The 24,760-nt window shown below is 41.8% G+C and overlaps 1 protein-coding gene across 21 annotated transcripts in view; it reads left to right on the top strand.

The window, feature by feature from the left end:
• The window catches only part of RAI14 (retinoic acid induced 14), a 138,550-nt gene that overhangs the window by 19,097 nt on the left and 94,693 nt on the right, over nucleotides 1–24,760 (top strand). For 16 of the 21 annotated variants that reach the window (XM_070587045.1, XM_070587050.1, XM_070587067.1 and 13 more), the window contains exon 2: nucleotides 5,743–5,826. In XM_070587045.1, coding sequence (XP_070443146.1) covers nucleotides 5,791–5,826 — 36 coding nt within the window. In that variant the 5' untranslated portion in view covers nucleotides 5,743–5,790. Of the gene's footprint in view, nucleotides 1–2,441; nucleotides 2,597–5,742; nucleotides 5,827–24,760 lie in introns of those variants that run through there. The other 5 variants (XM_070587056.1, XM_070587063.1, XM_070587051.1 and 2 more) reach the window with 1 other exon arrangement.

Genomic DNA, 24,760 nt, shown 5'->3' with positions numbered 1-24,760 from the left:
GTTTGTTGCAGAGCCATTATTCTCGGAGGAAATGATCAAGTACTTCAGGGACAAGAGGTAGATACTGGCAAGAAGTATTTTTAGTTGCTCACATTTGTTCAATGCCTTCTTCAGTGTTCTGGATTTTACGTCTGATACTCTTTTTGACTTGGAAGAAGAAATTCTGAAGCCTAACTGGGGCGTGCGTTAGTGCTCTGGTGTTGCTGAGGATTCCATAGAAGTATTTCCACGTTCAGTGATGGAAGGATTAGTGAGCGAGAGGACATTGTTTACTCTGCTCCTCTAATGCTGTGGTGATTCAGATGGAATTATTTTAAACCACTGCCCTTGAATCCTGTGGTATGCTGTCTTAGATGCTGATGTATTCTTGTGATTCAGGCAAATGTACCTGTGTGTACAGCTACCGTGTGTCTTTGCGAGTTAATGTTCCTTAGTGGTCGTAAGTAACCAGCTAGTTGCTCTCCTAGGATTTAGAGTGTAGAGGGTTGCCCTCTCACCCTCCACAATATTTTGAAAGATTCAAACATAGTCAGTGCTCAAAAATTTTGATCAATCATATCTACTGTACAACATCTCTAGATTATTTTTTTAATTTTTTATTAAGATTATGATAGTTTACAACCTTGTGAAATTTCGGTTGTACATTATTGTTACTCATGTTGTAGGTACACCACTTCACCCTTTGTGCCCTCCCCCCACCCCCCCTTTCCCCTGGCAACCACCAATCAGTTCTCTTTGTCTCTATGTTTAACTTCCACCTATGAGTGGAGTCATACAGAGTTCGTCTTTCTGTGTCTGGCTTATTTCACTTAACATAATACCTTCAAGGTCCATCCATGTTGTTGTGAATAGGACGATTTTATCGTTTTTTATGGCCTAGTAGTATTCCATTGTATATATATAACATATCTTCTTTATCCAATCATCAATTGATGGGCATTTAGGTTGCTTCTACATTTTGGCTATTGTAAATAATGCTGCAATGAACACAGGGGTACATGGGACTTTTGGAATTGCTGATTTCAAGTTCTTTGGATAGATACCCAGTAGTGGGATGGCTGGGTCATAAGGTATTTCTATTTTTAATTTTTTGAGAAATCTCCATACTGTTTTCCATAGTGGCTGCACCAGTTTGCATTCCCACCAACAGGGTATGAGGGTTCCTTTTTCTCCACAACCTCTCCAACATTTGTCATTTTTTGTTTTGGATATTTTTGCCTTTCTAACAGGTGTAAGGTGATATCTTAGTGCAGTTTTGATTTGCATTTCCCTGATGATTAGTGATGGTGAGCATCTTTTCATGTGTCTATTGCCCATCTGTATATCATCTTTGGAGAAATGTCTGTTCATGTCCCCTGCCCATTTTTTGATCAGGTTGTTTGATTTTTTGTTGTTAAGCTGTGTGTGTTCTTTATATATTATGGAGATTAATCCTTTGTCAGATAAATAACTTGTAAATATTTTTTACCAATTAGTGGGTTATTTTTTTGTTTCAATCCTGTTTTCCCTTGCCTTGAAAGAGCTCTTTAGTCTGATGAAGTCCCATTTGTTTATTCTTTCTATTGTTTCCCTTGTCTCTAGATTATTTTTAATGAAAGTGTCAATTATAGGTATGGTATCATTGAGTCTAGAACTGTGGTTCCCCAATCTGGTTGAGCCTCCAAATAACCTGAGGAGTCAAAGAAAAAAATTACAGGTTTCTGAGCCTCTTTTCTGATTACAGAATCAGAATACCTGGCTGGGGCTCCAAGGGGACCCTCATGTGCTGACATAATTGGCACCACTGCCTTATGAAATAATCCTTGGGCCATAGGAGGGGATGGGAGTGGGTAGGCGCAGGAGTAGTTTGAAAACAGGAGAGAAGAAGAGAGGGATTTTTTTTCTAACCACTTCAATCGGGGGGGGGTTGTGGTAGAGAAATAGCTAAATAAAGAAAATCTAGGAGCAACAACATTTTAGCATTAAGGGCATTGCTTGTTAACCTTTGTTCCTTTGAAGTTCTTTTTCAATCAGTCCAGAGGTTTCTAATCTGGAATTTTCCCAACTAAGAATTGGAGAAGGTAATGGAGATTTAATAATCTGTTTTTAAAAATAAAACAGCTTTGTCAAGATATAATTCCCATCCTATTCAATTCACCCACTTGAAGCATACAATTGAATGGTTTTTTGAATGTTCACAGGTTGTGCAGCCATCATGACAATAAATATAGAACATTTTTATCACCCTGAAAGGAAACCTTATATCCATTATAGGTTATTTTTAATACTCAAAGAAATCTAACATTCATAATAAAGCTCTATAGGCTAATATCAAGGTTTTTTGATTCTGGCTAGAATTATGTCAGATAAGAGTATCGTATGTTAAGGTTTGATTCAGAGTTATATTCTTTTTAAAGGGAAACTGGATCCATAAACCCTGTTTGTTGGGTCTGGTCTTTCAGGTGAGCGGGCAGCAGGACTGCATCTCTGCACCTTCTCATCCTCACTGATTGACTTGATGTCACATGATGCTTGGTGACCAGTGATGGAAGCCATGGTTCAGTGACTTCTTTTGGATTGAGCAGGGAGTACACTGACTAATATTTCTGCTCCAGGGGTAAATACACTTTATTCTGCTTGAAATGGGAGAACTTAGTTCAAACAACTTTTCCCATCAATGTGTAACGTTTCATCTTCTTATTGTACTATCCAGATGAGGCTACTGTGCAGTTAATTGAGCTGCGCTGCAGCTCTTTTGACTTAAGTATCTTGATTAAGTGACTTTTCCAAGGATTGCTATTAGTGTAACCTCGCTATGTTGATAGATGTCACTTTACTCAAGATAGCCTGTAGTCCAGTCTGGGCGTTGAAAGTTTGGGTTTGGAAATTGGAGCTGTAAGATTCCAGCTGACCCAAGGAGGGCAAGTCCCTGATTTACTTGTGGCTCACCTTGGGGAAGAGGAGATGCTGGGACACGGGGAGCCCAGTATCATCTCAGGGGCAAGTTACTTACCACAGGTCATGGTTTCCAGGTTTTAGATCCTTTGACAAATACAGGAAAGCAGTGCTCTGTTACTAATTTTGATTACCCCCAGCTGTAGTTCTTCTTTCTGAAGTTACTATTCTGAAGGTTTCCAGAACTTCTTTACCCTTGACCTCTATCTCTGTCCTCCTGGAGTCACACCCATGGACCACCCAGCTATGACACACCCAGAGCCGTGACTCCAGGAAGACCTTCATTTCACAGCTAATACCTTCCCCTGGGAATTTTTGGAATTCATTGCTTTGTTTATTTAATCCTCTTCAGATAGGAGGTTGCATACTTCTCATTGCCGTAATTAAAAGAAAAAAGAGGGGCCAGCTCAGTGGTGTACTGGTTAAGTTTGTGTGCTCCACTTCCATAGCCTGGGGTTCACAGGTTCGGATCTCACGTGCAGACCTACACAACACTCATCAAGCCACGCTGTGGTGGCATCTCACATTAAATAGAGGAAGATTGGCACAGATGTTAACTCAGGGCCAATCTTCATCACAAAAAAAAAAAGGCAAAGACAAACACAAAGAACTAGTACAATGCTCATGACCTCAAATAAAAATCTTACTCACCTCACCTAAGACGTGTTCTATGACGGAAGGAATGCTTTGCATGTTTACATCTTGGTGGGCTCCACAGTTTGTGTATTATCCAAGCTTTGACTTCTCTCTTCTCCCTTTCCAGTTGCATGGGTTTGGCCTCTTTTCTTGGTTATTAGCACTTCCCCCAGAGGGTGGAAGGAATTGAACTCAAAGGATGATTTCCATTTTCTAGCTACAGTTGGTGGAGAACCATGAGCCTATGGCAGTTGGGAATGTCTGATTATCATTATTTCTACTTGGATTCATCAAAAGGTAGTTTGTTTTGACATGAAAAAGGACTGTTTTATGTACCAGCCCAACTTTGGCAAGTGTATTCCCTTATTCCATCCACCTCAATTCTAGGTTCTCAAACTTCAGTTTGCAAAAGATTCCACCAGGGAGATTCCTGGGTCCTGTCCCCTGAGATTCAATTTTCATGGGGTGTACACTAGGATTTTGCATTTGACAAATTGTCCACAAGTCCTTCTGATGCAGATTAACTAGGGGTCGACTTTGAGAAACACTGTCCCAGAGTTTGTACTTTGCTGTTCAGGTACCAGTCCAGCTTTCTCTGTGGTTAAATCCTTGGCAATTAACGACACACTGTAATTACACATTCTGTCACTCCTGCCTAGGCTGGGTGCACAATGCTACTGCAGACTCCAGGTTAGGGTCATCAAAGTGCTTTATGATGACCAGGTTTTAATGCCATTCATCCAGGGGTCCTGCTTAATGGCAGCAGCAATAATGAAAGTAAACACATTAGAAGTCAGAGAGTCACTGGACAACTTCTGGAGGCGGTGACAAGGACATCAGGAGGGATGAGCACAGCCATTCAGTTGCTTGCCCTTTTTCCTCCTCTAGTTGCTCAGATCAATTAAGTCCAGAGTGATAAGGATAATGGCAAAACATGAGATGACCTTGAAAGGCTTCTGAAAAATATGGTAACCATCTGACCACTATTTCTTAGTGCTCAAGTGGGTAGTATGGTTAAATTTCACCTGTTGTCACTTTCTGTCAGGTGAGGCTTAAAGTTATATTTATTGAGCACTTATGATCATATATAATGGGAACGTGCACATAGCTTTTCTTGCCTTTTTGTCATAAATGCAGAAGTTGCACACTTTGTACATTTTCCAGGTTTAAGGAAGAAAAAGATAAAGTTTGTCTCGTATTTTAGCACAGGATTCCACTTTCTGGTTTTAGTTTTAAAGCTGTAGGGCAGTGGGAAAAGCATTCAGCTCCCAGTTAGACTTTGGGGTCTGGTTCTGAATTCTATCATAAAGAGGATTTGTGACTGCAGGCCAGTTTCCTAACTTCTCTGAGGGGCTCCATTTCTACCTCGGGGAAAATGAGGGGTTTAGACGGGATTAATAGTGTTAACTTTTGAAGAGTGACACTCCCCCTCCCCCCCTTGCAGAATCTGATGAAATGTAGGAACTTTCTTCCCTTAAAAAAGTACACATACTTAAGAAAATTACATTCACTTTCCAGGGGACCATAGGCTCCTCCTAAATAAGGTGATTTCTGACGGCTTTTCCACCTCCAACTTAGGATTGCTGGGTCCCCCAAGGACCTGAGGAGTCTTTCACTGTTTAAAGTGGCCTCTTGAAGAATGAGGTATCTGATGAGGGAGGTTTGTTGTTCCTGGCATTTTTCACTAACTGCCCTGGGCATTTAGGAGGGGAAAAAAAAGAAACCACACTGAGAAAAGTAAATAGGGAATGAATGGCATCTGGAATATGAATTGCTTTCCTTATCATACTTCGCTATTGTGGCCCTTCCAAAGGAGGCAGATGGAATAATTGTAACGTGAAGGATGTACAGAGGAATTAGTTCAGCATACAGATACTGTATTTTGTACAATGACAGCTAAGCACTTACTTAAACTTGTTCTACTTTTAATGTTTGGGAAGTTGGGATACAATGTAAAGTTTTGGTTAACTTGAAAAGTCAGAAGGTTCTAGGAAGTGTGTCATGGGTGGAAAGAACCTATTCTTTACCACGTCTTAGCTCTTATCTGTGACCACCTTCCTAACCCCACACCAACCTCCCGCCCATGGCCCAAAGTTATAATCCAATCAGGAAGGAATATCTGGAGTGTTTATTTGGAAACCTAGTAGTTAGTTTCTTTCTTTCTCTGCTTAGGTGTTGAAAAGTCTCCTCTAGAGCTTTGGAAGGCTGAATGATCTCAACATGAAGAGCTTGAAAGCGAAGTTCAGGAAGAGCGACGTAAGTACCCCGTGACTCATGGTGTGGCTGCTCCACCCGTGCTCCTGGAGCTGGAGAGTCCTCCACCCCTGCCTTGATAAGGCGCTGGGTTAATCAACCATGGAAGCCAGACGTGCTCTGGGTGCTTAAGGTGGCTTTCGTGAATGGCGTGCTCCAGGTTCCTTGCTGTTTCTATTGTCTAGCCTTCAAAAATGACATTTCTTAATACCTGGGGTCTGTGCCTTGTAGAGAAACAGTCAAATTAAACATCTTAAAGAAAATAATCGGTAAAAACCTCAGCATTTCTAAAGTCCCCCCAGTCTGACTCAGAATGTCATTTGTAGAGGAAGCTGGTCTCAGGAGTGTATTCACACGGTTTGTCTTTGGCTTTTGGAAACTTTTTAGCTCTCTGTTAAGGCTTTTGTGGTAAAACAACAATATCTATTGCTCCCCGCACCTTTACTCCCCCTGAATTCCTGGGGTTCTTACTCGTTATCCATCATAAAAGATTGGATTGGAGGAACAAGCTATGATGTCAGAATTATGAAACAAAGTCTCCCAGTGGAGAAAAATAACATAGCAGCGGGATTATACACAACGCTATTTTAACAAAAGGTCACCTCATAAACCCTGCTGGGATTCCAGCCTTGTACTAGCTGTGATCCAGATGCTTGGAGCAGAATTATTGAAGGGGCGAAATTCACGGAAGAGTATTAGATGGAAGCTGAGATATGTCACCCTCATAATGGGCTTGCTCGGTTCTCATTTAAAATTAGATAATTAAAGGTGAACCTGGATTTTATTGCTTTGCCATGAATTATATGACAGCTTGGCACAATTGCATTTTTTGCAATAAATGGAGGCTGCATCTTTTATGGCTAACATGTCACACGCATACCTCCTTTTGGCTGAAGCTTATCTCCTGAGGCTGCATCGTGACATGTAAGTTACTGCCCTGATAAGGCCCAGACCATGCGAGATGCTTGTGGGATGATTTAAAAATGTTGTCTTGCTTAAAGATGGTTAGAACAAGAAAGGGTTTTTAGGAAAAAGTTGGTCTCACCTTCTCATTCTTCAGGTTAGTTAACTGGAACTCAGAGAACGCGAAGTCACTTGGCCAAAGTCATCCAACTAGCCTTAGCCAGAGAGAGGCTTGGTCATCTGACTTCCTTAGCCCCTTGTCCCTGCCATTCCTCTGGGAAACCCCATTCAGCTTCCTCCTCTGTCTGCCACCGTGTGATGCTCCGGCCTACAGATCTCATTTAGCTTTCAGTTAAGAAGGAAAAGGCAATTAAATGGAAAATGTTGCCCAGTTGAGCAGATATGGGTTTGTAAATTGTGTGACCAGGTTAACAAATGTCTTTTCCATTCCAAGGGAATTTGGGTAGCTTCCGTTTATACAAGTTGAGATTGTTTTAACAAAGTTTAATCAGTCTAGAATTCCATCAGCTATCATGGGGGCAGGGGGAAGTGATAGGCACATAAACTTTTGGTTTAAAAATTAAGAACTGGTGGCATTAAAAAGGGTGTTGCCGGAGTCTAGTTTTTAAATAAAAACAAATATTTCCATGATAAAAAAAATCACAGTAATAATGCTATTAAAAGCTTCTGGGATTTGGCAGCAGAAAGGCTGTGATTTTGGCAGTGCTAAGAGACGAAATGTTAGAGGAGAAAGCTTGGAGGAGGGGAGCAAAGGAAATTGGTATAACGGGACCAAATGATATCAAATGGCTCCCCAAATTTGTCCCAAATTGCTTCCCAGAGTCACACCACTCTATAGCCAAATGGAGGGAATAAAAACAAAAAAGAGGGGCTGGCCCCATGGCCGAGTGGTTAAGTTCGCGCCCTCTACTTCTGTGGCCCAGGGTTTCACCGGTTCAAATCCTGGACATTGCACTGCTCATCAGGCCACGCTGAGGCAGTGTCCTACATGCCACAACTGGAAGGACCCACAACTAAAAACTACACAACTATGGACTTGGGGGATGTGGGGAGAAAACCAGGAAAAAAAAAAAAAAGAAGATTGGCAAAAGTTGTTAGCTCAGGTGCCAATCTTTAAAAAGGAAGAAAAAGAAAACAAGTTCAAACTCCAGTTTGTTCATCAGCCATGTGATAATAATAACGAACCGGTATGGAGTATTTACTATATGTCAGGTGCTGCCCAGCTCTTTATGTGAAATCGTTCAATCTCGCCACCAACCTTATGTGGTAGGTATTATTGTTGGGCTCATTTTACAGATGAAGAAACTGAGACCCAGGGAGGTACAGTAACTTCTCTGGGTTCTTAGAACTCTTAAGTCGTACAACCAGTTGTGCCAAAGTAGCCCAATTCCAGAGCCCAGGTTTCCTGAAAGAGGAATTTTGGATGGAGCTTCGATTTTATGAAACTGTATAATCTAGGGGGTTGCTTGGAAAAGTGACTTTGGACATAGGGTTGTGGCCTTGGGCAAGTCTTTTACCTTTTGTGAACCTCAGCTTTCTCACCTGAAAAGTGGGGAAGATAATATTAACCGTATAAATTTGTCATGAAGGTTAAACGTGCTAATGTATGTAACACATCTTAGAGCCTAGCGCCCTGGAGATACTTGGTAAATATTTACTCCTTTCTCTTAATCAGAAACCCATGATAAAAAGTGGTTTGAAAGCGTCTATGGTCTGGAGGGCAGAATAATCTGGGAACAGCTGCTGCTTCTGGAAGCTTGATTTTCAGTGCATGCCTTTCGGTTTGAATTTTTGTGTGTGTGTATATGCACAGACATGCATCACTTGTTACAAGAAAAACAAGTTTTAAACTATTTACATTCAGTTAAATGAGCCATACTAAATCTTCCTTACTTAAAGTGAGGGGTCTCTCTCAAAGAATGATCCTAAACCATCCGCCACCAAATTTTCCTGCTTGTCTTTGTGTGAGGCTGAAAGGAGAAGGGGGAAGAAAGGGTTCTTTGTGTTTCTGGGGGGTAGGAAGATGAGGGACCACAGATCATGTTCGCGCTTTCATAAAGAGAAGGCAGGTGACCCGTTGGTGCGATCGCATTTCAGCCAGCCTGTTTCTGGGAGGTCTGCAGCCAGATCAGTTTGTGGCAGTTCAGAGCAAAACCCAGGAGTGAAAAAGGACAAGAGTGGCCCAAAGGAGCCCCCCATGGTTGGCCTTAAGGCCCCATTGCTACTCCGGGACCATCATGCGGGTAGATTTAATCTGAGTGTCTTTTCTAGAACACTTGACTCAGATGGCTACCAAGTCAAGGCAGGTTTATGTGTGTGGAAAAGGGGAATGAGCCCAGTTCTGTGTGCTGTGGTTAGATAACGTCATTGTCTAGTTGCTTTCACCCCTGAACATATTTGAGACCCTGCAGATAACCCGCAGAGGCCAAAGACAGCTGTGGAGCTAAACACTTTTCCTTCTATGGTGGATGACATTTTTCAGTTCAAATTTATAGCTTTATTTTGGGCATCCTTGAGCTTGAGTTGGATACTAGAGAAGATACGGAAGAAATATGAAGTATGGTTCTTGTCTTTAAGAAGCTCATAAACTGAGGTGGGAGGAGAAAAATTACACGCGGGAAATAACTAAGGCAAAATACAAATAGTATAGATTATAGATAATAAGGGGACGTTTGAGATGGTCTAACCAGTTGTTGAATTGTGGGGTCTGGATGATAAATGCTATAGATATTCAGACAGGGATGAATCCCTGGAAGAGGGAGAATTTGGGGGAGCTTTACAGAGATGGTGCTTCTTCCAGGCCTTGAGGAGGGGTAGAATTTGGAGGGATGATTGGGAGAGGAGGAGAGGGTAATGCAGAGGAGCCAGCTGTGTAGCACAGTAGGTCGTCTCTGTCTCAAAAAATTGCCTTTGACATGCAACGTAGTAATACTTCAAGAGCCCTGGAGAGTACCCTTGCCATCACTCTGAGGCTTTTAATAAGAACACTGTAAATTTTTCATTCTAGTTTTAAAAACGGATATTCTTTAACTTTTATGCTTATAAAATAAGCACAGAGTTCTAAATCATTTTTATTTATGTCTTTTATGACTATAGTTTGAAATGGCTTCGTTACCTCTTTAAATATTTGCAGCAACTAGTACGTGGTTCCACATGGAAAAATGAGCTGTCATCATGAGAAATGAGGCCAAGAAGGTTGGGATTTCCCTTTGCTAATAAAATGCTCAGGCTTCTGGAATTTCTTTGTAAATGCCAATTTTTAGTGCCTTGAGTGGAATGGGTGGAGGCTGAGGGATGGGAAATGGGATTGAAAGATCTTTGTAACAAATCGTGAGAAATGCCTCTCAAACATGATTGAGCCCTTCAGAGTTTACTTTGTGGGTGTGTCAAATTTTATGAAAGATTTGTTCCCAATTATGTTTTCATTGTAATGGAGAAGCAGCGGATATTGCATAAAAAAAATCAAAGCGGCCAATTCAAAATGGCTGGCTCCACAAGAGAGTAAATTGATGGTGTTTCTTTACGTAGCAGCTACTAACAATTGTAGCTTTCAGCCAAAGAAGTGCACGCACCCCGTGAATCTTGAAGAACCAGACACATCCTGCTCAGACAGGAGTTTGAATTTGTGGCCTGTTGAGAATAGCTCTCATGAAGATCAATAATTGGTATCTCAGCCAAGGTATTTTTTTAAGGCGTTTTTAGTCGTTTATAGTTAAGTTTTTACAGATGCCCAGGCCTCCCTCCCCCACCACACACACACAAAAATGGGAATATTTAAAATCCAAGTCTCTCGGTTGAAAGGACTCTTCTCCAAATCTATTGTAAACTAAGGCTCTTTTGTTCCTGGACATAATTTTAAAATACATCGGAGATGCCGTTTTTGGGTGGAGGTATGAGACTTGTAAACTTCTGGAGAGAAACGCAGCCAGGTTTGCTACATATTTTCCAGGTCTTGTCAGCCTTCCTAAATGAGAAATCTGTTTGCTGCCTGTGTTCACCTTGTCTTAGTTCCCTAGGACTGCTGTAAACAGAAACTGGGTGGCTTAAACAGCAGAAATTTACAGTGTCAGTTCTGGAAGCTGGAGGTCTGAGACGAAGGTGTTGGCGCGATTGGTTTGCTGTGAGGGCTGTGGAGGAGAATCTGTTCCGTGGGTCTCCTAGCTTCTGATGGTTTGTTGGCAGTCATTGGCTTGGAGTTGCATCACCCCGATCTCTGCCTTCATCTTCACATGGTGTTCTCCCTGTCTGCACGTCTGTCTTCAAATTTCCCCCTTTTTATAAGGAAACCAGTCGTATTGGTTTAGGGTGCACACAAATGGCCTCATTTTAACTTGGTTACCTTTGTAAAGGCAATCCTATCTCTGGATCAGGTTGTATGCTGAGGCACTTAAGACTTCAACTTATCAATTTTGAGGAGGTACTCAATTCAACCCAAAACATACCTCCGTGCCTTTCCATCCTAGAGCCATTTCTCCAAAGCCCTGGCACCCCCTCGTTGAGCGTACCTGCTCACTCAGAGACCTTAGCTCCACAGTTCCTGCATCTTTTGGACTCTTTTCAGTGTCCAATAGAGTGAGGCCAGAGTATCACAACTTTTTGGTGGATGTCACTGCCTAATGTGTAATATTAATAGCAAGGGTCCACATGTATTGATCGCTGACCTACTACAACAGAAATAAGAGGAAGAGTTCTCATTTATTGAATGCTTACTCTCTGCCAGTCATTGTACCAACTCCTTTATGTGCTCTTTATCATGTAGTGTTTACAGAATTCTATCCAGTAAAGACCATTGTTATAAAAGCATTTTACAGAGGAAGAAATTAAGGTTGAGGGAAGTTAAGTAAATTGGCCAAAGTCACACACTTGATGAATGTCAGAGCGATCTGAACCCTAGTTATTCTTGACACCAGAGCTTGGACTGTCGACTGCTGCACACACTTGCTGACACAGGGCATTCAGACCCCTAAATTCCAAGGCTTCAAATTGCATGAGATAAATTCTGCTCTATTGCCCTGAGCATAAAGACCCATACAATGATTTTGCATCATTGTGAGTGCTACCCATAGTGGCAAAGCTCACCAATATTAGTGTCATTCCCCATGCTAGGGGAAGATCTGGGGAAATCCTGGGTGGTTTGTTTTCTGAGAGGCAAATGCACTTCACACATAACTTTTACAGCAAGAGAGAACAGATGCTACTTCTGCTCTTCCACTGGAGCTGATAAAATGTCTATTTCTAACTGGAGCCTCCTTTCTGGCTAACAGGATCACAGCTTCATTCTAGTTACCCCTGACCGCAATTCCAGGAATTCTTGGTTAAACCTGATATCATTCCAGCTGTAGCGGAAGACCAATATGAAACTCAGAACCTGGGAAATCTGATAGTTTACACAGGCAGTGAAGCATCTGGGTTATTACCTCTTATCTCTTTATTCTGAATTAATTACCTAATCATTTTGAACTATCACTGACCTCCATGTTTTTTGTTTGACAAATTCTTGTATGTAACTTCTCTTTGGGGAGTGAAATAGGAATTGCTTCTAAATTCATTCTGTAGAGATTTTCAGTTGAGTTTGCACCCAAAGATCTTTGCTGTATAGAAGTGATTATTTTCATTTAAATGGCAAAAGATAGCACCATTAGCCAAAGGTCCAGTATGTCTATAAAGATGACGTTAGTGACTAGCCTTGACTTTCCTTTTGTTTGAATCCCTACCTCCTTTTAAACAAGGAAAGTCAGTGTGTTCTGATCAATTTGATTATCCAGTTATTAGGTTTTTTGTTTGTTTGTTGTTGCTTAGGAAGATTTGCCCAGAGCTAACATCTGTGCCAATCTTCCTCTCTTTTTTAGTATGTGGGTCACCAGCACAGCATGGCTGCTGACAGAGTGGTGTAGATCTGTGCCTGGAATTCGATCTGGGCCACCGAAGTAAAATGTGCTGAAATTAAACCACTAGGCCACTGGAGCTGGGCCTCCAATTATTCATTTTTATCACATTAGTGAAAAATATGTTCATTTTGGTGAAGCACTGCCTGAAAAGATTTCATTTTTTATTTTCTCAAGAGGGAAAATGCTTGATAGTCTCTACCTCCCTCCATCCTCCTGGGCTGTCCAGTGGGCTAGCTGGCTTGGACGTGTAGAGATTTATAATGTGGGAATAGAACAAGAAAAAGTCAGAGGAACTGCATGTTCTCCTTGGATGAGTTCATTCTGAGATGTATTTCCCACTGCTGAGAATGTTTCTATGGCAATTTTTCAAACTTGGTCTATGTTTTTGGAGGGTTTTTTCATGGCAGTCAGAGTGAATTCATGAAGCTGCTCACTCTTTGAAGGGTTGTTTCATAATTGAGAAGCCACAGGGTCCTTCTGTGAGGTCCTAATAGATATATTTATTGTCATTTAGGATAAGCTGTTGTAACAAAATACCCTGAAATCAAATAAGACAGAAGTTGTTTTCTTCTCAAGTAGAAATTTCAAGGCTTCCAGGGCCAGCAGGACAGCTCTGCCCCATAGATCAACCCAGGGATCCAGATCTTTCTGTGATGTCCTGCTGCCATCCAGAGCTGTGCTGTGAATTGTAGTAGCCAGTCGCCTCTGGAGCGCTTAAAATGTGGCCAGTCCAAATTAAGATGTTCTGTGAGTGTGAAATACACACCAGATTTCAAAGAGTTAGTACTAAAAAAAGAATGTACAATATCTTATAATTACACATTGAAGTGCTAATATTCTGGATATATTGGATTAACTAAATATATTAAAATTCATTTCACCTGTTTCTTTTTATTTTAATGTGGCTACTGGAAACTTTCAAATGACTTAAGTCTTGCATTATAATTCTTTTTGATACACTGGTCTAGGGGTTGTTCATGTTGCATGTTTGGCATTCAAGTCTTAAGGAGCCAGAAAAAGGAAACACAAGCATCTTCCTTTTTAAAGGATGTGACCTGGAAGGTGCACAGCTTATTGTCCTCACGTGGAACTGACTGGAGGAGCTTGGTCACATGCCCCTGCCTAGCTACAAGGGAGGCAGGGAGGTGGGAAAGCATTTTCTCTAGCTGGCACCCATGAAACCAGCTAAATCTCAAGGGGCAGGAAGAATGGACACCAGAGAAGATTAACTCAGTTATGGGTTGAATTGCTGTTCCCTCCCCCGCACAAAAGATAGATTGAAATTCCGACCCCTAGTACCTCAGAATGTGACCTTATTTGGAAATAGGGTCTTTACAAAGATAATCAAGTTAAAATGAGGTCATTAGGGTGGGCTCTAATCTAATATACTGGTATCCTTGTAAGAAGGGGAAATTTGGACACACAGAAAGACATGCACAGAGGGAAAACACCATGAAGAGACACAGGGAGAATGCCATGTGAAGATGAAGGCAGAGATCTGGATGATGCCTCTATTAAACCAAGGAATGCCAAAGATTGTCAGCCAACCCCCAGAAGGGAGGTGAGAGACATGGAGCAGATTCTCCCTCACAGCCCTCAGAAGGAGCCAACCCTGCTGACACCTTGATCTTGAGCTTCCAGCTCCGAAACTATGAGACGATAAAGTTCTGTTGTTTAAGCCCCTCAGTTATTGGTCCTTTATTGCAGCAGTCCTAAGAAATGAGTATCCTCAGCTACAGGCAATTTCCACAGTGAGTCTCATCTGAGAGTTGGATGACAAAGCTGTGCCAAATGTTTTTAGTTTTGTTTACTTTTACCCCACAAGTGAATATGGGTTGCTATTTGCCCAATTCCGCATTGTTCTCTTGGTGGAAGCTTGTTGCAGCGTGCTGTTTCAGGTGAGGTTAAATGCCTTTTCCATGTTAGAAATGGAAACTGCTCCTGGGTGTCACCAGCCAGTGACATTAGGTTATCAATCAGGCGTTTCCTTCTAGTTCAGAAATATGTTAGGTGACCTGATTTGATAAGATGTGGGATTAACAGGGCCTGTGTTAAGTACACCATTTACAGTCATCATTTTGGGATTGTTACACAAATAAGAACTGTCATGACCTGATCCCACACCTTCATAGGAAAGTTTTAGAATGATGTCAGCCTGCAATTATACATTATAAATTTAGTTTTAGATTATACCAAGTGCATGTATTCAGTCAGCATGTAATTTACGAAATTGTGAAATATTAGGCTTCTTGATTATATCAGTTAATTTCATTTGAACATATATGCCAGTTTGACTCTCAAATTGCAGGACTTAGAATTCTGACTAAAACATTAGATTTGTTGCAAAAGAACTTAAAATAGTGGCATTTCCACTTCCCTGACATGTAGCTTTATTACTACAACCTAAGATCAAACTAATTTTTTCTGTAGCTGCATTCCCCTCTTGATTCGTATTGGGTTTATTGTTGATTCTTTTCTACCACTATTGCTTGCAAAGCCCTGTCTTTCTTTGCATGTGCTTGTGCTGTAGGATGTTTAAACCCAAATGCAGGACACTATATTTATCCCAGTTAAATTTTATTTTGTTGAACTTGTCAAATTTCATTTTGTTCAATAAATCTAGTGCTCTGGGGTTTTTTTTCCCTTCTTTTTTTGCTGAGGAAGATTTGTCCTGAGCTAACATCTGTTGCCAATCTTCCTCTTTTTGTATGTGAGCCGCCACAACAGCATAGCTACTGACAGACGAGTGGTGTCGGTCCGTGCGCAGGAACCTAACCCGGGCCACCAAAGTGGAGCACACTGAATTTAACCAGTAGGCCAACCAGGGTTGGCTTTACTCTGGTTTTTGCATCATTTTAAATTCTGAGTCTTATAATCACGTTGAGTCATCCACAAACTTGGTAGGCATGCCTGTTTAACCTAAGTCATTAATGAATGTATTGAACAGCTCTGCCTTCAGATAAATATATATAAACAGACCCAAAGGATGTGGATTAAGGCATTGCCCATTTGGAAGGATATCAATGTTATTTTATATATATGTTTTATATATATAAATAAAAAATATATATTTTTATATATGGCATTGTCATATATATATATATCATATCATATGTGTGATAATTATTGACGTCCTTCCAAATGGACAGTGCCTTTATCCACATTCTGGTTATAGCTGGCCCATTATACTGTTTGTCAGCCCTTGTTTCTATCTTGTCTAGTTTTATCCCTCACTATCTACGTGATATTGGCCAAGTTCCATAATCTCTCTCATCTTTGGTTTTCTCATCTGTGAACCAGGGGGATGCCAGCACCTCCCCTGGAGCCTCATCACGAGGATTAGGATAAAATCTGGCACACAGTAAGTGCTCAGTAAATGCCAGCTAATGATATCTGTTACCTGTCGCCTCACACGGTGCCTAGCGTTAGTAGGTCGTCAGTAGTGTGTGATGAATGAATGGTCTCAAAAGTTTGCTGTCTGGTTGAGATACTGTGATTGATGTGCAGGAAGCGGTTACAGCAGTCCAAGGCTGGTGGCGTTTAAAATGGAATCTGGAGTGCAGGTGTTAAATACTGTACGGGCATAGAGAGGGCTTCACAGAAAAGATGGCGTTGGGGCTGGGCCTTCTTGACTGGGTAGGTGAGGGTTAACAGGAACTCCGTCCTGGTGAGGGAATGTCGGGAGTAGAGGTGGGGAGGAGACTATACGTGAAGAGGGAGATGCACAGGGATGAGTCATAGAAAATAAAGTCAGACAGGAGGGATGGACTTCTGCACAGCATTGAAATCCGGGTGTGGTGGGGTGGGTGACACTGAAGAATGAGGTTAAAAGATGATTGCATTTGGGTCAGTAGTAGGATGATTCGGGGGTTTTGAGAAACTAACCAGGACTAGGGCTGAGGCTGGGGTGGTGGCTGCTGTGGGAAGGGAAGGGATGTGGGGCTTTGAGTGGGTGTGGGATGAAGAGCCGGGAGGAAATCTAGATTCCTGTTGCTACACAGAGGCCACACCCTGCTCTGGGCATGCCAGGCAAGTGTAAGTGCCCCTCATCTCCTGGGAAATCTGATGTGGGCTTATTCCTGCACATACCTTTCACGAAGCAGCTTGGTGGGAACAGACGTTAGGAAACTTAAGAGAAAAAAAAAAGTGACAATCTATTTGATGCCAAAAGAATGTGTGGAGACTATTTATCATTCAAATGCACTTCTGTGCCAGGCATTATTCTAAACAGCTTAACAAATCGTAATGTATTTGTCCCTTTCTATTAGAGGAGGACCATTCTTATCCCTGTGTTACAGATGAGAAAAAGGCGACATCATAACTTGCTGTGTTAGCTTACCAGCACTGCCTTTACAAAGTGGTACCAACGGGGCGGCTTAAACAACAGAAATGTATTGTTTCACAGTTCCAGAGGATAGAAGTCCGAGACTGAGGGGTGAGCAGGTCTGAGGGCTGTGAGGAAGCCTCTGCTCCGTGCCCCTCTCCTTGCTTCTGGTGGGTGCTGGCAATCTTTGGCGTTCATTTCTTGGCTTATAGGTTCATCTGCCCCACCTCTGCCTTCATCTTTGCGTGGCGTTCTCCCTGTCTAGATCTCTCTGTCTGAGTTTCCCCTTTTTATAAGGACTCCAGTCCTACTGGATTAGGGGTCCATCTTTTTCTAGAATGACTTCATCTTAACTAATTGTATGTGCTACAAGCCTGTTTCTAAATAAGGTCCCAATCTGAGGTACTGGGGGTTAGGATTTCAACATATGAATTATGGGAGGACACAATTCAACCCGTAATACTTGTTGCCATCACAAAGGTGCAGTAAGAACCAGGACCTGTGCCTGGGGACTCTGGCTCCAGAAGCCACACCTTCACAATGCCTTTGATGGCTGATGTGCACAGGTATTTGCTGTCAGAGATACAAAATATGATTTCAGCCAACCAAGGAAAGGTCTGGAATTCGATTTCAAAATTCTCCTTTCCAATTTCCAGTGGCAACTGACAGATGATAATCATGGGTAAACTTTGGCCAATATGTGCTTCAGTGAAGCCTTCCAGCCAGAGCCCCAGTGATGGGGTTGAAAGCCTTTGGTGCCAGAGATAAGAGTGGGGCGGAGACTATGGAAAGAAAAGTGGTTAGACCTGTTTTCGCGAGGGTTAGGGAGGGCTCGGGCGCTGGAGAGGAGGACCTAAAATGCAAATTGGGACCTGAGACTTAAGGAATGTTTGTATTGCTTTCTGTTTTTAAAATAACAAAGGGTGCCACTTAGACTAGGTCAGTTGTGCTTGTGAAGGTTTGGGGCACAGTTGTCTCCTGGCTTGGGGACAGGTCTTGGGGCACTGGCCATGCCCCACGAATAGCTAGAGGTGGGCATTTCTGAAAGCTCTGGTGAGCGTTCAGAGAATAAGTCCCGTAGTCGTGGGAGTCTGGTACTGTAGATTCCTGCCTTTTCAAGTGTGTTTGGCAAGCCACCTGGGCCCTGCCCCCGCAGTGAACATGTGGATTCAGGTGGCAGCTGGCTCATGGTAGGTAGGATGAGATCATTGTCCCCGTTCTATCTGCAGCATCCAGCCCAGCTCCAGGCACCAGGCTGTGTGTTGAATGAATGAATGACTAAGAGCAACAGGAAAGTCCTGACAGCTCATCATCGTTCCTTATGGCCCCCTCATTCCTCTGGCCTCTCTTTGCTTGATATTTGCTACTCTGCTTATATCTTGAGTGGAAACAAAAGGGCAGAGGGGTTTTCTGGGTGGTTCCCTTTAGGATAGCCTGAATGTCCTCTTGGCCACTTTTGTTTGCATTATGTGATGTTAACGAGTGTCATTAAAGGCTTGTTATGTACAACCCACCTGCGTACTTGCTTTGTACTGAGACTGTGAAATTGTTTTGTATCTATAGCTCATTAGCTTGTTTGGAGAATGGCACTAATGAGACCAGTCATGAACTTAGACCTGGTGTAGCTAATTAGCCAATGTTCCACAGGCAGAGGTGATCTACGTTTAGACCCAGTTTACTAACTGACATCTGTGTCTCTTTGGTCACAAGAGAGCCTAAGTGTTATTGATTAAGAACATGGCCGCCTATTACTGGAAACAAAACAGTGCTTAGGTCCTGGTTGTGGTGGGGCAGCTGTTTCAATCTCATTTAAAGATGCTGTAATAATTATTATTATTCAATATTTATACATAGGTGAGTCATTTAGCCAGTTTATCAAAAAGATTCTTGGTAACTTGCTCCTAGCTGGGGAAGAATTCTCCAGAATGGTCAAGGAAGCCCTCAAGACAGACACAAGTCTCAGTTCATGGCCCCGGGTATAATGTAGTGAAGGTTCCTTATCTTCAAGGCTCTGACACTTTCAGGTCCATTGGGAACCCAGCTCATGCATTTCATTTGTCTACCACAAAGCTTTGTTTTATGAACAGTACTATCGGGTTAGCCACTGTATAATTTTTTTGGCCCACTTAAGGGAAGTTATGTGAAGGAAATAATCTAAAAATGGAGTTTTTTGTGGCATTTATATTAATGAAAAGTGGAGAGTAACCCGTATTTTGGAGGATTAGGCAAATAAATTATGTTACATCCATAGAGAGGAATGTTCAAGAGTCATTAAAAATGTTAAGCTTAAAAAATTATGCAACTGGGAAAGTGCATATGATAAATTAAGTGGAAAGAGATTCAAGTTACAAAATTCTATTACATTATAATTACAGCAAATGAAAAACAAATGCATATGGTACATATCAACACTTCTTAGAGGAATACTGAGGAAATAAGGATGGAAAAAATATTTAGCTTTAAGGATATTCACCATGGTGATACTTTTAAATATATAAAAACTAGAAACCACTTAGGTATTATAGTAAAAAAAATTGGCTGAGTATATTTAAGTGCATATTACAAAGCCATTAAAAATGTTGCAGGAATCGATTAAAGAAAGCTGCTTCGTATATTATTATTAAGAGATAAAAGCAAGTTCTAAACATACTTGTAATGCTTAAAAATTTTTAGTGTTTTTTCTCTTCTTAGAAAAAAATCTCGAAGTTATGAACGGGGTAAGAGGTCTCCAGGGGCAGGTCCAAGTTTTGTGGAGCCTGAGGTTTATACAAAGATATATGGGAGTTCTTCTTTTAAAAAATACCACCAGATTTTACTTTACAAATTTTACAGAAAATAAAACAAAACATATACTATGTGAGCATATTGCTAGGTCCTGGCAGGGACGCACGCAAGTGAGGGGGCCCTGAGGTTTAAGCTTCGGTAGCTTCTGGGTAAATGGCCTCTGAGGTCTGGGTCTGCATTTCTGCATCTTCTGGCCTGAAAGTAGAAGGCTCCAAGCTTGGCACCCAGCACATCTCAGATCCCAGGAGTTACCTACCGGCCCTCCACTGGTGCAATGCCAAGTCTAGTCAATTGCCCTAACAAACAAGGTTCTTAGGAGAATTTTTTGTGGTTCTTTTCTTTACCTCATTTAACTATGTTTATCTTTCTTCTGGTTCAGTCGTTCTCCAAAGGTGATGGCTGGATCATTAGCATCAGTGTCCCTGGGAACTTGTTAGAAATGCAGATTCTTGGGCCCACCCCAGATCCACCTAACTGGAAATTCTGGGAGTGGGGCCCAGCCAGCCTCCTACCCTAGGCAATTTTCTGGTGCAAATTGAAGTTGGAGGTCTAATCTGGCTCCATAGTTGTCAACCCTCACTATGCATGATAATCACCGGGAAAGCTTTTGCAACTGCTGATTACTAGGGTCCACCCCCAGAGATTTTTTGTCTGGTGAGAGAGAATGTTGTGTCCACTTCGAAAGAAGGATTTGTAGCATATGGCGCTTTCAATAAAAATGGAGAGCTGGGGGCTGGCCCCATGGCCGAGTGGTTAAGTTCGTGCGCTCCGCTGCAGTGGCCCAGGGTTTCGCCGGTTCTGATCCTGGGCACAGACATGGCATCGCTCGTCAGGCCACGTTGAGGCAGCGTCCCACATGCCACAACTAGAAGGACTCACAACTAAGATATACAACTATGTACAGGGGGGATTTGGAGAGATAAAGCAAAAAAAAAAAAAAGATTGGCAACAGTTGTTAGCTCAGGTGCCAATCTTAAAAAAAAAAAAAAAAATGGAGAGCTGTACAGACGAACACTTCCGTCAGTGTGTCTTGTCTTTTCTGGCTCTCTTAAACTCTATGAGGGAATCAGTGTCCATAATCACTTGACTGGCTGGGCATTGTTTTGTGCACAGAATCCAGAAAGTGTCTCCTAAAAGTTGGTTTCATGCGGTAGTTAAGCGCAACTTCCGTGTGCTTCGCTTACTGTCTCTAACCTCTCTGAGCTTCTTGTTTCCTATTTGGTAAAATGGGAATTTTAGAAAAGTACCTCCCTCCTAGGATATTCTGAAGATTAAATAAGATAAAAATGCTGAAGATATTCACACCCCTTTTCCAAATACTTTCTAATTCTATCACCTGTTACAGACCTCATCTATCAAATCTAGTTTTTTGAAAAACAGTATTTCTTCCATTTCTGTATTCCATAAGCTGAATTTCATAAAGGTTTTGGATAATAAATTACTTTTTTTTTTAAAGATTGTCATCTGAGCTAACATCTGTTGTCAATCTTTTTTTTTTTTCCTTATTCTTCTCCTCAAGCCCCCCAGTCCATAATTGTATCTTCTAGTTGTGAGTGCCTCTGGTGTGGCATGTGGGACGCCGCCTCAGCATGGCCTGATGAGCAGTGCAGTGTCTGCGCCCAGGATCCAAACTGGTGAAACCCTGGGCTGCTGAAGCGGAGCACGCAAACTTAACAACTCAGCCATGGGGGTGGCCCCTGTGTTTCCTTTGTTTTTTTTTAATGTGGCTATCAAAAAGTATAAAATGTGGCTTTCATGATATTTTTCCTGGATAGCACTGTTAGACCCTAACAAGAAAACAAAAAAAAAATGAAAAAGCAAACCTCACCCCTGTATGTCTGAAAGTGGAAAGATACTGAAGTGGTCACCTAAGTTATCTCTTACATTAGTGCTGTCAGGTCTGAGTCGTCATGCTTGGGAGCTGGCAACCCACTTCAGTTCACCTTTGTTGGACCAATTTGTAGCCACTGCCCTTTTTTCTTTTGATGTATGCAAACCACCTTTGTATTTGAGTAAGTGGTATCCTACCTTTTGCCCTCTGAACTTAAGGGGAATTTGAGCCGTAGCTGCTGGTTTAACAATACTAATTTCAATGTGAGCATCTCAGTGAAATGCATTTTTTAATGCTGTGATTTTGGCCTTGTGTGTTTTTTTCTCTTAAGTGTTCTCGTAGCATAGGAATGTAATTGTTCTGCCCCACTGTTTTTCTCTGTCCATACAAGGGAGTTACCATTCTTGGAATTCAGATTTATAACCGCTTCCTTATTTTTGTAATGCCTCCTAATATACTTTAAAAAAGGGACTTGACCTTCACATAATTCATACTTTTCCTTGAAATGTTAAATCACCCACTTCAGCAACCTCGGCTTTGTATGACCCATGGAATGTGTATGTCATCTCATATTCAAAGGTACTCATTAAACTGAGCACAATGAAGATTTCTGATAAGGTAAACATAAATATAATGTCACTTAAGGATTATTTTCTGCCTTTATATGGTTTTTTCCCGAATTTGGTGGGCTCTTACTCAAAATATCTTAGGCTGAGTAATGGATTTAAGGCTGATATTTAGACATTTATGTTGACATTTTAAAGATGGTACTTGAGGCGTGGAGTTCTGGACTTGGGGCCGAAATTTTTATTTCAGAACATCATTGCGGCGGTGCTGGGCGTCCTGTATGATTATGCTGTATCACAGCGTGCTGCAGGCTTTTTGTTCCTGATCTGTTGGGGGTTGTCTGTTGCTGGCTCCTGTTATAGCAGGAGTGTTTTTCTCAGCTTGGAAGGCCAGGTTATCCGTGCCATCTTATGGGCGCGGAAGTAATGCTTGTGTCCCCCTGGATATGCCACACGTAGTTCTTTATCTTGAACTTTGTACTGTGATTGCATTTCATGAGAAATATCTTCTTTATGGGGCCAGCCTGGTGGCTCAGTGGTTACGTGCGCATGTTCTGCTTCGGTGGCCTGGGATTCGCTGGTTCGGATCCCGGATGCAGACATGGCAACCACTTGCCAAGTCAAGCTGTGGTAGGCGTCCCACATAGAAAGTAGAGGAGGATGGGCACGGATGTTAGCTCAGGGCTGGTCTTCCTCAGCAAAAAGAGGAGGATTGGCAGCAGATGTTAGCTCAGGGCTAATCTTCCTTAAAAAACAAAGAAAGAAGAAAAATCTTCTTTCCACTCCAGAACACCTTTTCATCCTCTGTACAAGAGGCAGTAACTCAATCAAGACCTCCAGCTCTCACCCCTCCATCAATTATAGCATATTAAGAGATGATAAGTATGTAAAACATGAGGCCGGAGAGGCAAAGTGGCTGGCTCAGTGTTTTACTGTTTCTTCTGGATGGCGTCAAGACTTGGCAGACAATTTTCTGGACAGAACGGCGGGCTGCATCTACTGCTCTTAGCTCTGCCAATTCTGTGTGTGACTCCTGCAAGTCAGCTCACCTCGCTGGCTTTCCACTTGGGTAAAATAAGATGCTCTCGGAAGCCTCGTTAAGCTTTAAAGTTCTGTAGTTCCCATTCAGGTCTCTTTCCAACCCCCTCTGTTCCCATCCATCTCTGCGTCCGCTGGTCATTGCCTCTGTAAGAGAGTCTGAAAGCAGTACATTTATTGTTGCTAAAGTTGTCCAAAGTCCCATGGGCATCTGGAGAAAAGAATACACATCTTAATTGAAGTGCCTTGAGGTCCCCCCACCCTCCAGTACCTGGTCAGAATGCATCCTCCTCTTCCTCTTGCCCATGATATTTCTTGTAATCTTTACTAATTAAGAACAAACGCAGAGGAAAGACTGTGATGTTATTGTATATAGTGATTATAATGACTGACCTTCCTTTGAAATATGCAGGTCTTTCTTCCTGTTTCCTTAACCACAAAGCAGAACTGTGGACAGGAAATCTCTGAGTCTCTGACCTTCTCTCCAAAGGGAAAATCAGAGCTTTGAAAAAATGGCAAAAGAGGAGAGATTGAGATGGGGCAGGAAGAGAGAGAGAAAGAAAGGAAGGGAGAAAAAGGCTCTTTATATCTTATACGTCTACTGTAGTTATGAATTTGTTTTGTCTAAAGTGGAGGAAGGAAAGGTTATCTTGTCAAGAAATTAGGTGATATAAAAGCTAAGCTGCCCCTGAGTTCTATCTACATATCATTGAAGATATAGTTTAGTATAATCTTTAGAACCGTATTCAAAGTAATAAAACAGCTAAGCAGAAGGAAATTTAAATGTTTTTAAGAAGTCTGCAGAGTTCTGGCTGTAGTCACGTATGAGCTGTTAAACAGTTGTCAAGTAAGTACCTTGCTGTTTCACCAAAACAAAACGAAAAACTTTTCTTAAATTTATTTAGAACATATTTCCTTGGTGGGTATCTTTGGATTTAGATATTTGGGTATTTTGCCAAGTTGCAATAGTGAAAATATCAGTAGCTTTTTTTTTTTTTTTTTTTTTGAGGAAGATTACCCCTGAGCTAACTTCTGCCAATCCTCCTCTTTTTGCTGAGGAAGACTGGCCCTGAGCTAACATCCGTGCCCATCTTCCTCCACTTTATATGTGAGATGCCTACCACAGCATGGTGTGCCAAGTGGTGCCGTGTCTGCACTCGGGATCCGAATCGGTGAACACCAGGCCACCAAAGCGGAATGTGCGAACTTAACAGCTGTGCCACCGGGCCGGCTCCAGTAGCTGTTTTTTTAAGCTAAGATAAAATTTTGCTTTCTATTAAAGCTATGGAGGGTGGGATTGAATGAATATAAACGACCGTTATGCCGCAGACAAAATTAGGTGCCTCAGAGTCTTTCTGGAGCCATTTAGTGAAAATACGATTATTCATATGGGATTTTGGTTTCTAAAGTCAACTTTCAGAATCTATGGGTATTTAGTGTCAATTTCACACAGGATGGGTTTTCCTAGGATTTCTGAGTTTTGGAGGTTTTTTCCCTCTCCCTATTGATGTTTGAAAAAAAAAATCATCACCCATATAATCTTGGGAGTTGTTGTTTACTCCCACAGCACATTACAATTACC

Source organism: Equus przewalskii, chromosome 20 (genome assembly GCF_037783145.1).
Source record: "Equus przewalskii isolate Varuska chromosome 20, EquPr2, whole genome shotgun sequence".
Taxonomy (NCBI): Eukaryota; Metazoa; Chordata; class Mammalia; order Perissodactyla; family Equidae; genus Equus; species Equus przewalskii.
This window is presented reverse-complemented; position numbering and strand designations above follow the sequence as displayed.